Raw genomic sequence first — 14,010 nt, forward strand, 5'->3', positions numbered from 1 at the left:
AATGTCATTCCTCAGGTTAAAACTGACCTATGGGGTGGATAGGAAGGTGAAACTGGCATTCCCAGCACTTAGACTTGTCCCTTAGTTTTTCCACCTTTTCTATGCATTCATTGACAATGACTGCGTCTTTCCACCTGCAGCAAACATCACTTTCTTTTTTCTTCTGGCTCATGGAAGAGTGCCAATCCAAATCCTCTAAAAGGATATAGTAAGAAAGCAGCTGCAGCTTGCTGTGTAAAATATTCTTTTGTTACCAAAAATGTATAATTTTTCACTTGATAATTCTCTGCAGACTAATTTTAGTGTGTGGGCTTTCTCCTTGGCTGCAGAAAGGAATAGACAGAGAATTCTACCTCCTCTTTTCAATCTTTGATGAAAATGACAGCTGGTATCTGAACAAGAATATTGAAGCATTTACTGGAGACCCTTCAAAAGTAGATGAAAATGATGCAGACTTCAAGGAATCCAACAAAATGCATGGTACGAAGCATTTAGTATCTGCTGATATTTTTTCTTCAGTCATTATTGGCAAAATTTATTGTCATTCACAGATGACTGCAATGCCTTGGAGGATGAGGTGGAAAGTTGTCAGTCAGTGTTTAGTCAGTTCCTGATGTCCTTTGAATGTTGAATCCTCTGTCACATTAACAAGGACTGAAACCACATGTCAACTACACCTGGAGAAAGGGAATGGAGTGTAGGCTAGGGTCTACAAGAAGGTATAATGCCAAAGTCATGCATCTGCTGCAGGTCTCTGGTGATTCCAGTGTAGCTACAGGACATGCCACTGTTTCCAGCAATGTAGTTTCTTTGCTCTGCCAGCTCCACTTGGGCAGTGACCACTCCAACAGAGGAGAGGCGAAGACTAAGGAAATGTCCAGTAATGGTTTGAAACATCATTTCTATATGTAAATGTCTGACTTTGGCACAGATATTCTCAACATTATTCCTGACGTGACAGTCTTGAGTAACTCATAGCTGTGATTTGGTTTTGCTGAGAACACTGAGAACATGTACTGATAGTGAACAGTCAACTACTGAGCGAAGTGTGTGAAGGCAGTGCAGGTACAATGTCTCCAGCTGTCAGGCATTCTGCAGTGATTATCACTCTTTGAACACATTTACCATAAATTCATCTCCAGACTTGCTGGACTCTTCTATGTTATTTGTCTGTTATGAGGTGATATCTTATGATTAAATTTGAAAGAGACATTTTGGGAGTAAAGATGGAAATCAGAAGTCAGTATCATATGGAAACACTGTATCAGAACTGGAAGCTTTTATGTCCCTGTCCATGTCCTTGATTATCTGGTTATACTTCCTCCAGATTGAAAGGAGGTACCTAATTTATATATTTAACCAGCAACTGTGACACACTCTGGAGAGTTTGGAGGAGAATCTCTAAATCCCTGCAACAGATAATTACAAGATTTTATGGGTTAAGAGAAATGTAGGAGCTAAGAGCTTGTAAGAACAGCATTTAAGCATCAATGTGGTGTCATCCACTGCTACCTTTGCTTCCCACAATGCCCCTTTAATTAATGTTCTGAGTTGCTCAGTTGTGAGCTTCTTGCCACAGAGGTGATGGGAGGCTCTGTGCTGAGCCACTAACCAGGTTCTTTTCTTCTCCTCCAGCTGTCAATGGTTACTTGTTTGGTAATCTGCCAGGATTGGCCATGTGCAAGGATGACAAGGTCTCCTGGCACCTCATTGGACTGGGAAGTCACTATGACATGCATGGGGTTCAATTTCAAGGAAACAACATTGACCTAAGAGGAACCACGAGGGATGGCCTGGCCTTGTTTCCACATTTATCAGGGACAGCACTGATGCAGCCAGACCATGTGGGTATGTTACTGTGCTTATCTTGGTGTTCTGGCACCCACAGAAATCAGACAGCCTAAATAACAGCCAGAGAACTGGGAAGAGTGAGGGAGAGAGAAAGTGTGGGGATAGGCAGAGAAGATGGAGCCAGGCATTTGTCGGTGGTGTTGGGACAAGAGGCAATGGATATAAACTGGAAAATAGGTGGTTCTCTCAGACCACCAGAAAGTGATTCTGTGCTGAGTGTTACAAGCACTGGCACAGGCTGCCCAGAGGCTGTGGGATCTATTCCTTGGGGATCTTCCAGAGCCTCCTGGACATGGCCCTGGGCACCCTGCTCTGGGTGTCCCTGCTGGAGCAGGGGTTGGAGCAGATGGACCAAGAGGTCTCTTCCAACCTCAGTCATTCTGTGATTCTATCTGGTCTTTGGAGACTCAGTGCAGCTGAGAACTCAGGCAGGACTGCTTTTCTGGCAAGGGGCTGTAAATCAAATATATATGTACACCAAAAAGTAGAGGTCTACAAGACCTCTTGTGTGTATTCTATACATTCCACTGCCATCATGAAACTGTACTCTAGGAATTACCCTGAACAACGAAGTCTGGGAGTTCATTATTTTTTGACAGCTAACCTCCTACTGGACACAAGCAAAACTGAATGAATGATCAGATCTTTACAATCACTTCCACCTGTGATTTTTCTTAACAGTATGTTACTTTACCTTGTCCCCCGCTCCTACTCTGGAAGCAAAATGAGCAGATTGAGATCCAGACTGGACAGTCGAGTTATGCTTCTAATCTTGGTCCACTGAGCTGATTGTGCATAACTGAAACACGCACCTTGTTTCTCCATGCCTTAATTGAGGTTGGTGAGGTACACTTAAGACAGCTGGGTGCTCACACTCTGACATCGTATGGCCACAGCCCATGCGACTAAAGGAGATGGATGGTGTTTACCCTTAGTTTTCCAAAGCCAATGGGCCCTGGGTGATGTAAACAGCCCCTTGCCTGACTTTCTATATAGCATCACAGATTAGGGTTAATTTTTTTGGAGGACAGACCAGAGATGAACAAGGCAATAAAATCAGTTTTACAGGCTGCTTGCTTTCACAGTCACCTCAATCTCAAGAACTTTCCTTTGCAGGCACATTCAAAGTGGTTTGCAGGACTTTCGATCACTTTGTCGGAGGAATGAAGCACCTGTACGAGGTGAGCAGCTGCCGCAGTGCCACCCGAGCCCAACAACAGCGTCATGCCGTCAGGCTCTACTACATCGCTGCGGAGGAGGTGGAGTGGGACTATGCCTCAAACAAGAGCTCAGCTCCGAAGATTTACAACATCAGCAGCAACGAGGAAAGGTACACGAAAGAAGAAATTTGGTGGGTGTGGGGCATTGCTAGCTAGTCGAGGTAAGGGAATTGTCCGCTTTGCTCCGTGCTGAAGGCTTCTAAGCCCCTAAAATCTTTGTGCCGATCCAGGCGAGCGATGGAGCGCGCTGGGAAGCTGCTGCGCAGCTCGGCCGCCAGGGGGAGTAGCACCGGGCGCAGGACTGCTCGCGAGCGCCCCCTGGCGGCCAGGCGGCGCGGCGGCCCTCTGCAGGTGCTGGGAGTACACAGAGGTCCTCCAGAAGCTGCGGGAGGGAAATCTCCCCAGGGTAAAGCAGCCTTCTCTTACCTCGGGTGTCAGCGTGTGCTCTCACAAGGTTAGGCTGTGGTTATCTTCCCAACATTCCCTGATATCAGCTTTATCAAAAATAGTGAAAGCGGGCTTTCCAATATTTAAAGGGAGTTTAATTAAACATGATGGAAATCAGCTTTGTATTAGGGTACATAGTGATGGGACAAGGGGGAACACATTTAAATTAAAGGAGGGGAGACTTAGTGGAGATGTCACGGGGAAGTTTTTACAGAGAGGTGAGGTATTGGAACACCCAAAGAGGCAGTGGGTGCCCCATCCCTGGAGGTGCCAGGTTGGATGGGGCCCTGGGCAGTCTGATCAAGTACTTGATCTAGTGGCTGGCAACCCTGCCTGTGGCAGGGGGTTGGAAATTGGTGATCCTTGGGGTCCCTTCCAACCCGAGCCATTCTATGATTCAGGTCTGCAGGGAAACAATGTTTTTGTTGGGGTATGGGATGCACAGTAGCCAAACTCACTTGTAGCTTGAAGCTGTTCAGTTGGCTCTGCTGAAGGATTTGTGTTCCCAAATGTTTGTGGTGAGTGCAGTATGTCCCTGGCTTTGAAGACAGTGTACATTTAGAGAGGATTATCACTGTTATTACTTGCTGTATAAAAGCTCCTGCAGCACACAGGGCTTTGCATAAATTGTCATGTTGGACCAAGCTGTACATTCCTGTCACACCTATTATGAATAACACAGCTATAACTAGCCTTCAGACAGGTAAGCTTTGTGCTTTTAATTTTTCCCTTTTTATTTTGCAGCTATGGGCACATTTTTCTGGGCCAAGGGGAAGATCTAATTGGTACAAAATACAAGAAAGTGGTTTATAGGGAGTACACAAATGTCAACTTTACACAGCGCAAAGAGAGGACAGAAGAGGAGGAACATTTGGAAATCCTGGGCAAGTAGCTCTCACGGCTCACAGACTGACACGATCAGTGAGAGGATGGCTTAACAAAAATAGTTTTTTCAGCTTTGTTAGCATGGAAAAGAGGTGACCCTGATGCCTATTCCAGGTTACTGGGGATTTTACAACAAGTTTGTGTAAGTGCTGAGTGTAAGAATGCTTTTCAAGTTGGATGATTTATTCCCAAATCTGAAATAAGGACTTTCTGAAAGAATCCTAACAGGGAAGATGCAAAAATGGAATTACAGGATGCACCTAAACATCAGAGCATGTAATTATGGGGAAAGCATTGCAGGTAGATTAATTCAACAAGGGGATAGATTTGTATCTGGAATTGGGCAAGATGAAGTTTTATATATGTCATAAGATAACCATCAGCTCATGTTTTCTATGGGATGAGAAGTGAGCAACAACCAACATAAAATAGTCACTCGATATAAATACTACAGCTTCTATATAGGAACATATTTGACATCTACTTTTTATTTTTGAAGGGCAAAACCAAATAAATAGTTTGCTATTAGATAAATATTTACCAAAGCTGCTGAAAACTATCCACAAAAGTTTTCAGAGACCCATTTCTAGAGTGAATAATCTCTCTTACTGTCTAGAAAGAGAAAAAGAAATTATGTATATATATGGAGTTTTTCTTTGGCATAACAGACTGGTTTTGATGGCTTTACTAGAAGAACAGAAGAGCCTGAGCGTTTTGGGAAAGACCAAGGCTCCTTTCCAAGGCCGAGCTATTGGAAGGCTGTTAAAAGACAGCAGCATTAATCACTGCTGTCTTCTGTTTCAATGTAGGGCCATTGCTTCATGCCGAGGTTGGTGACTCTGTGCTGATCGTGTTTAAGAACAAAGCCAGCAGGCCTTATTCAATAAGTGCACAAGGGGTAGAAGAAGTGGGTTGTGAGGAACAAACTGAGACTCCAATTACCCTCCCAGGTAAGGCTGTGCTTGTTGTTTTTCTTACAGCTACAAAGGCTGCATATAAAAATATGTTAACGTATGAGTGATATTCCCTCCTTCAAGCTTATTCATACTTACATGTTCTTCCAGACATAGTACGCTTAACGTTTATTCAGATACTATTCTCTTGTGTTATTGTGCATGTAGGTTCATGATCAAGTGAGCTTGTTCAGGCAAAGAACGAGTCTTTGTTCCTATTGGTACAGAAACAGGAACGTAGTATCCCTTGGAAACTTCCAAAATGCAGAAGAAAGACCATAGTCACGTCCAGGAAAGCCTAAAACAGCGTTTAGCCCCAGGGCGATGCTCTGAAAATGCTTCGGAAATTGAGAAACTCAGGGGTAGAGTTGCAGTTGGCAGTATTTAACTCTGACTCTTTCAGCTCACCGGATTTGCTGTCAGCCGAAGCGCTGGGCACACTGCTGTAATATCTCCCGTGTCCACATGGGAGCAGGATTGGGATGATTTAGGGAAGGCGTCTGCAAAAGGGAATCCGTCAGCCAAACCGAGGGGCAAGCTTTTCCTCAGGCTTTTGCAAGCAGCAGTTGACGGACAACAGATCTCTCAAATCCCGAATAATTCCTGGGCTGCTCAGCAGCACCCCCAGCAGCATCTAGAGGTCCTGGCTGGCTGCCATCCCAGATCCAGGCTGACTGCTCACCCTAAGCTTCCCAGAGCCCATTCAGTCCTATTTAAGCCAAACAAGTCATCACTCACACTGATAAAAGGTGGTGGACATCCCCATGGCAAGAATGGCTAAACAGCTCTGAGGCTGATGAGTTTCTTGTTAATTTTCTGTCCTGTTAGTGTAGTGGTACACCTTGAAAGCCTTTTGATCTCTGCTAAGTCAATAAGCCCATGCTGAAATGTATAGAGGGTTCTTGTTCTGTAAAAATAAATGAATTGCTCTTAATTTACATTATGAGATTCATCCTATATAGTGATATTCAAGTCTTCAGTTATTTTGTTATTGCCATACAGTAGCAGCTACTGCTGCATGAGCCACAAAACAGTTCAGTGTCTCAGTGACACAAAGATAGTTCAGTCAGTTCATGACCATTTAAGCCTGAAAACTCTTTTGCTCCAATGCTCACAGCCTTTGGCAGATGTTGGGTTGTAGCTGTACCAAGTCTGTGGTCAGCAGTTGCAAGTTTTCTTTGTTTTTCCCTGACTTGTAGCATGTTACCAGTTTTCTCCCAAAACTTTTTTGCCCTGGAAAACTTCAAGGGAAGAGATTGTTTGGTTCAGCATTAGCCTGGCGCTTAGAAGGACAAGGTGCTGACCAGTTCTTGGCCTCCTGATCTTTTTTTTTTTTTTGCTGGAGCATCAGAAAAAAAAAAATCCCCAAAGATGGGGAAATATAGCATAGTCAGTTCATCTGAATATAGATGAGGTTGTGTTCAATGCAGAGAACTGAGCCTCATCCAAACAGGTCATTTCCCCATAAGATTGTTTTTAAGAATCAGAGATCAGTGAATCTCTGCTCACCCTCAGGAAGGACATGACAGAGGTGATGGATTTGGGGAAGGAATAGGGGCTCTTCATCAACTACAGAGGAACAGTGACTTAGTAGGAAGAAGGAAGGGTCCTTCCTGGCATTCCCAGTCAGCAGCAGTTCTGATATTTATTCAGCTCTCCTCTCCCAGACAAGAGCCAATATAGTGCTGCAACACCTTCTGCTAAGTCATGGTATCAGTGACCATGTTGAGGTGCCCCTTTCAACTGAGAAAGTCCAGGAAATATTTTCTGCAGCCTGGCTCCCTATACTTACAGTGGACCTAAGGAATCCAATCTGTTTATCTACCACCAATTTTGCCCAGGCTGAATGCTGAAAAGTTGAATCTCTGAACCACGTCCCCCTGTGGGATGTTGGTGCTTCCAGCACCATTTGCAGATCTCCTTTCGGAGGTGATATCTGCCTTCATTTACACCACTGGAACCTCACTGACCTTCTGAAGTACAGAAACATGAGCACATACCATTCCTGCATGCTTATGCAGCAAGTTTTCATGAACATCATTTTTTGATGAGGAGTGTAACAGCTATCAGTTACATGCTACTCAAAGCTTCTAACATGCAGCTGTTCTTGGTACAATCCTTCTTTTTCAGGGGAAATAAATACTTACAGATGGAATGTCCCAGAGCAATCAGGCCCTGGGAAAACAGATCTCAACTGTATCACTTGGGTTTACTATTCAACTGCAAATTTTGTAAAGGTAAGCAAGAAACATTATTATTAAGGTTAATTAAAGATTACATTGTTTTAGATAGAGTACCCTGTCTTGTAAAATGTTTCTTCGAGGAGCACAAGTTGGAGAAAAGATTCACAGAGCTGGATGCTTTGTCATCTTTACTAACAGTTGCATGTGTCTTGGTTATTTTAATCTACTGAAACCCTCAGGGATACACTATGGTAACATGATTCTCCAAGAATAGTTGAAGGGGTTTGGGGTGAAGGCGCTTTAAAACTTGTGACTAAAACAAACCAAGAAAGATAGGCTTTATCAGAGGTAGTCATGATTTTTCTCACTTTTTCCCCCTCTGATATTTTATCTTTATTTAATGTGTTGCTTATTTGTATTTATTTCATAACTGGATGAACTAGAAAATCTGTAACACATTCATTTCATTTCAGGACACATACAGCGGTCTGATTGGCCCTCTTGTAGTTTGCAGAAAAGGAATTCTAGATGAAAATGGCCTGAGAAAAGACATTGATCGTGAATTTACTCTTCTGTTTATGGTGTTTGATGAAAACAAATCCTGGTATTTGAAAGAGAATATTGAAACATACCTTCACAAGAGTCCTGATGATTTTAATTCCACTAAGAACTTTGTAGAAGGCAACAGCAAGCATGGTATGTAGGACTCATTGGCAGCAGTCAAGAGGACTGAGGTTTACTTTTCACAGCCCTTTTTGGAAGACACTGGCTTAGCCTGCAACTGTCTGACCACGTGACACCTTCATAAACTGCAGCATTGGAAAGAAAAAGATTTCATGAGGCCCAGCCAAGACAAGCTAGTTCAGTCTTAACCTCACAGAGAGAGGCCTCCCTGCCAAAATTCCCTTGTCATTTGGGAGCTGCCTTCCTTGCTGACTTGTAGGAACAAAGCAATGACATTTTAATGTAGAGTTTCTGTATCTGTAGAAGCAATCAGCCTGGGAGTCAGACAGAACAGAACAAATGGGGGCAGGAACAGTCCTGGCAAAGCAAGCTTCTGCTTTTACAGATTCTACCTAATTCAGGCAATAACTGTACCCTCTTTTGCCATGAAGCTTCCCCACAAAGTCCCTGTTTGATCAGGAGGTAAATGTCAACAGGTGAAAACCCTACCTGGTGCTTCTGGAGACAACTGAATGGTTGCTGCTGTGCACTTAGATGAAACAAAAATATGTCAGACTCCCTGAAGTCACTACAGAGAGTCCTCGCCTTGCCCCATCTGCTGGGCATTCATTCTCCTTGGAGAGAAAGCACAGATAACCTCATGGTTATCATCACCCATTTCATAGCCAGTTATTAATCAGTGCTGTTTTGTCACTCTTCCAGCAATCAATGGGAAGATTTATAACAGTCTCCTGGGTCTAACCATGAATGAAGGTGATAAGACAAACTGGTATTTGATGGGAATGGGTAATGAAGTAGATATACACACAGTCCACTTCCATGCACAGACCTTCATCTTCAAGGTTGGTAAAATGAATCAAAGTACAACGTTTACAGTATGATGGGAAATTCCTGAAAAAAAATGTTCAAGTTCTAGGCTATTTTTGCAGTGTGAGCACATCACCCTGCTGAAACTGAGATCAATGGCAGATGTGCCTGTAAAGGAGACACAAAATGAATGAGATTTTGCAGTGCTTCTACAAGTCTGAGCCTATTATAAAACATGAATAGATGTCACTAATAAAGGAAATGGCCATGTGGGATAAAATGCATACTTACCCACAGCTACAAGGAAAGATAGAGGGAGGAGAGCAGAGTTCTGCTTACTTACAGAACAGTTTGATGTTGTGACAGCTTGGCACTGGCAGGACTATCTGAAAAACGTGTATTTTGGAGAGTGGCGCCTGAACTCAACCAGTACCTGAAGTCCTTAGGAGGACACTCCTTTTGCTAAGGTATTAACTGATAAAATGTGTGTTGCCTGGGAGCCCCAGCTTCCCTCTGTGAGGCACACCAAGTATGTATAATGAGAAGCATTTTATCTGCCTCAAGGAGTGGAAAGTCTAATTGGAATATTTTAGTGCCTGGGGGTATTTGGATACAGTAAGGCAGGGTTGCTTACAATGCTCATTTTGCCTTGCTGCAGACAGATAAAGACCACAGAGGAGATGTATATGACCTTTTTCCTGGGACTTTCCAAACTGTTGAACTTGTAGCAGAAAACCCTGGAACGTGGCTTCTTCACTGCCACGTAGCTGACCACATACATGCTGGCATGGAAACGACCTACACCATCAATAAACCAGGTGCAGTGGCAGAAGTACATCCCAGGGCTTTGCGGTGGTATCACAGTGGTGTGGGTGAAAGGCAGGGAAAAAAGGCGACCCAGTTGTCAGCACTACATGTTGCACTCTGGTGGGAAGTACCTGGAAATTGCTGCATGCTGCCCTGGCCAGTTGGCATCACCTGAGGGTGCACTACTGACATGGCAAAGAACAGTTATCTTTGCTGTGCTCTGCAACGTGAAAGCAGCTGGTGTTTCACCAGAGCCTCCCTGGAGGCACTGGCAACCTGCAGACCATGAGTCATCCACAGGTGGTGCAGAAGGCAACTGCAAAACTGTCTTTTACTTGCTGTAAGACAGACACAGGGCTGGTTCCTTCAAGCAGTCAGCTCTGGCTCACAGAAGTGCTCTCACTCCCTCTTGCACAATAAGATGCTCCATTTTCTTTGTTAATGCAGCCCAAGAAATAAGCGTTCTTTTGACTAAGAAACATTGGCAAACTTTCTAAGAGCTGCTTGTCCCTTCCACCACTTGTAAATGAAGACAGAAGTGCTTTGTGAGCACCTCCACATCAAAAAAATTCCACAAAATACCCAGGTCCAGCATCTCCTTCCTGGGGCAGAGCAGTTGATGCTTCCTGCAGTCTTCAGCAGGGACTGCACAGCCCCAGCAGGCACACCTGGTACCTGTAACCCTGGCGGGTCAGGATGAGAAATGTAATGCCAAATGTAGCCCAAATCCTCCTTCCTTGGATAAGGTGAATTTATTTTATGTATTTTATTCTTTCTGGCTTTGAAATTCCAAACCAATAAACAAACGCTGAAGTGAAGTAACAGATCCCTGTAGAGAAAGTGGACTTAGACCACAGAGCTGCCTATAGCAATGTGTTTATAACTGTGCTGCTGTAATCAGGATTTCTGTTTAGATTACAAAGGTAGAAGGAGCTCAGGAAAATCGCTGCTACTTTCCCAGTGTTTTTCAAGGCTTTCAACTTCACTGCATTTTTTCTCTCTGCATAGGGCGGCAAGGCCCTTCAGGAGGAGGACTGACAACTGCAGCTTATGGTACAACTACCACACAAAATAGGACGACTGCAAAGGGTATGGCTTTTTTTACAACAGCATTTCAAACTTTTCATGCTTACGTGCAGATTCCTCATGAAGCACTTCTCTCTGTACAGATTCTGACAGCCAAGGGGGCAATGTTTTTGGCACAACTCTGAATCCTGGAGAAGCCAGCCTGCTGCTCGCAGCCTTTGTTTCCATCGGGCTCGTTCTGCTGTTGACCACATTAGCCTTCCTCTCTCTCATCACCCACCAAGGAAGCAGGATCCAATATCAGGCTCTGCATGACAAAAGTGCACTTCTAGCAGATTCCCTGTAAATCCCCACTTTCAGCACCATCCACAGAGCTGTGCCGGATTTCACAAAATGCTGCTGCTACAACTACAGCAAGACACACACTGGCAGTCCCATCCCATTGCCAGCACTCTCGAGAGCTGCAGGAAAGGGCTCCATGAGCCATGTACCACCTATTGCTATTCCCACCCCACTGTGCTCTGCTGTGGCCAAGGCACCAAACCTTTTGACCATTGTTTCCATGAACGGGCAGGATTGCACCCATGTGCTCTGTGCAGAACCATGGGGCACACACTGCTTTTGCATCCAGCTCCTGAAGGCACAGGTGTATGTCTGGAAGTCCCTGAGGTTTCCCAAAGGGAAGCCAGTCTTACACCAGAGTCTGCATCAATTAATTCACCAGCATTTAACTGAGTTTCCTTTTTTTTTTTTGTTCCCTTCACCCTGTTAAATGAGGAAGCTGTGCACAGGGGACAGATTTTTAAAGGCCAATATACTTTGGCACCTGATGGAGCTCAGCATCTGTAACAGCTCTTGTTAATCCCTTTAAAAATCTAGCCCTGAACAGCCTCGATAAAAATATACTTTGTAATTGCTGCTCGTTGTGGTCCTGATTCTGTAACTCTTCTCTGCAGAGAGCAGTACTTTGTTCCCAGACTTTAATCTGGAGGCTGATATCTGTGCTCTGCGGGAAAGACAGACAGAATCAGGCCGTGTTTAATATTACTTGAATGTTTATAGCTCATGTTTGACTAGATAGCACTCACTCTTGCCAGCCAGCTGCTCATGTCAGCTACAGCTCTTGCAGAGGAACTCCAGAACAAACACATCTGTGAAACTGTTGATCCAAAGCTGATTTTGAATGTAAATCCACTTTGCTGTCCTTTTTTATTTTTTTCTTTCCTGGTTGATGCCCAGGTATTTGAGATGTAGAAGTTTCCTGGGTTCTTATCATTTAATTCTTGATTCCTTGCTTTCTCCAGTTATTTAAGGGCATGCACGTGAGGTAGAACTGCAGGACTGAGCCCAAATAGGAGTTACACTATAGCAATAAACGCTTCCACACTTGTTTTCTAAATCTCTCTCTTGAGCTGACAAAAATAGATACCCTATACCCTGTTATCTTTCTGCTTTGTAAACATTAAGGTTGAGGTCTCCCGTTCTGCCAAAAGCACTGCACAGAATGTTTGTTCTCTGTCTACATACAAAACTAAAGCCTTTCACTTAAACACTCACAATTAATAAAGGAAATTATTTGATGTTTTTCCTTTCAGAGTAGCTAATGGGTCTGACATTTTAGAAAAAGAATCATAAATATATGTATTTTTTTCCATAGTAGCCAGCCAAAATGATGACAAGGTTAATAAAGATCTGGTTATTTGTACAAACCTTCTGGAACAACTTATTTCACTTGGCACACTTCTCAGCTGGATGGTGGCTGAGAAACAAGAGTGAAGTCTCCATAGGTCCTCGAGGCTGTGGGATGTCACCATAGATTGCTTGGGTGACAGAGGCTGACACAGAGATCAGAAGGCATCGCAGAGAGAGAGTAAAGTACAGCATGTAGCATTACCTGCTTGCCTTGTGCAGGCAAAAGCATGCCCTGCGTGGTGGAGTTGTGGAAAGCATCTGAGATGGACAGCATCTGCAATGGGCTGAAGTACCAGCAGGAATGCAGAGCATATCAACTACGTGTGGTGCAGTCAATGTGACAAGGGACAGGATGCCATCCAGAGACACTTAGATAGCCTTGGACAGTGGCCCCAGGTGAACCTCATGAGATTTAACAAAGCCAAGTGCAAGGTCTGCACCTGGGTCAGGAAAATCCCCACTATCAATACAGGCTGGGGGTGTAAGGATTGAGCACAGCCCTGCTGAAAAGGACTCAGGGGCACTGATGGATGGCAACTGGACATGAGCCAGCAATGTGCCCTTAGAGCCCAAAGATCCAACTGTATCCTGTGCTGCAGCCAAAGCAGCACAGCCAGCAGGGCAAGGAAGGGGATCCTGACCCACTGCTCTGCACTGCTGAGAACTCACTGGGAGCACTATATCCACATGTGGAGTCCTCAGCATGGGAGGGGACATGGAGCTGTTAGATTACATCCAGAAGAGGGCCACAAAAATGCTCCAAGGGATGGAACACCTCTGCCATGAGGACAGGCTGAGAGAGCTGGGGCTGTTCAGCATAGAGAAGAGAAGGCTGCAAGGAGACATGAGAGAGGGCTTCCAGTGTCTAAAGGGGAGCTGTAAGAAAGAAAGGGACAGATTCTTTAGCAGGGTCTGTTGTGACAGGACAAGGGGAAACTAAAAAAGGAGGAGATTTAGCCTGGATATATGGAAAACATTTTTTACACTAAGGGTGGTGAGGCACTGGCACAGGTTGCTCAGAGAGGTGGTGGATGCCCCATCCCTGGAGACATTCAAGCTCAGGCTGGATGGGCTCTGAGCACCTGATCTAGCTGTAGGTGTCCATGTTCATTGCAGAGCAGTTGGACTGGATGTTCTGTAATGACCCCTTCTAAATCAAATGATTCAGTGATCCTTTGAAAATGATCTTGAAAACATAGCCTTAATTCTTAGGAAGACCAAATAATGGAAGACCAAATAAGAAGAGAAAGGGCACTGTTAGGAGTTAAGGACAGAGCAAGGCATAAAGCATTATGGCATTATGACATACATGTCCGGGGCACCGCATCCTGAACACGGTGTGAGTCACAGCCCTAGCTCCACCTGGGAAACCATGCCATCAAATGGCCTAGAAAGAACAAGAAAGGAAATTGGAGTTGTAGAACAATTTCCATGTGAGGAATGATTTCATTTTCC

At 44.3% G+C, this 14,010-nt stretch overlaps 1 protein-coding gene across 1 annotated transcript in view; it reads left to right on the forward strand.

Annotated features, from left to right (window-relative positions):
* The window catches only part of HEPHL1 (hephaestin like 1), a 29,756-nt gene extending 18,413 nt beyond the window's left edge, over positions 1-11,343 (forward strand). The window contains exons 10-20 of the mRNA XM_065730335.1: positions 330-480; positions 1,636-1,848; positions 2,968-3,181; positions 4,263-4,402; positions 5,213-5,353; positions 7,487-7,593; positions 8,013-8,235; positions 8,926-9,065; positions 9,689-9,848; positions 10,846-10,926; positions 11,007-11,343. Coding sequence (XP_065586407.1) covers positions 330-480; positions 1,636-1,848; positions 2,968-3,181; positions 4,263-4,402; positions 5,213-5,353; positions 7,487-7,593; positions 8,013-8,235; positions 8,926-9,065; positions 9,689-9,848; positions 10,846-10,926; positions 11,007-11,209 — 1,773 coding nt within the window. The 3' untranslated portion in view covers positions 11,210-11,343. The remainder of the gene's footprint in view (positions 1-329; positions 481-1,635; positions 1,849-2,967; positions 3,182-4,262; positions 4,403-5,212; positions 5,354-7,486; positions 7,594-8,012; positions 8,236-8,925; positions 9,066-9,688; positions 9,849-10,845; positions 10,927-11,006) is intronic.
* The last annotated feature ends 2,667 nt before the right edge of the window (positions 11,344-14,010 follow it).

Source organism: Cyrtonyx montezumae, unplaced genomic scaffold (assembly GCF_038088225.1).
Source record: "Cyrtonyx montezumae isolate F1298 unplaced genomic scaffold, pur_monq_1.0 scaffold_12, whole genome shotgun sequence".
Classification (NCBI taxonomy): Eukaryota; Metazoa; Chordata; class Aves; order Galliformes; family Odontophoridae; genus Cyrtonyx; species Cyrtonyx montezumae.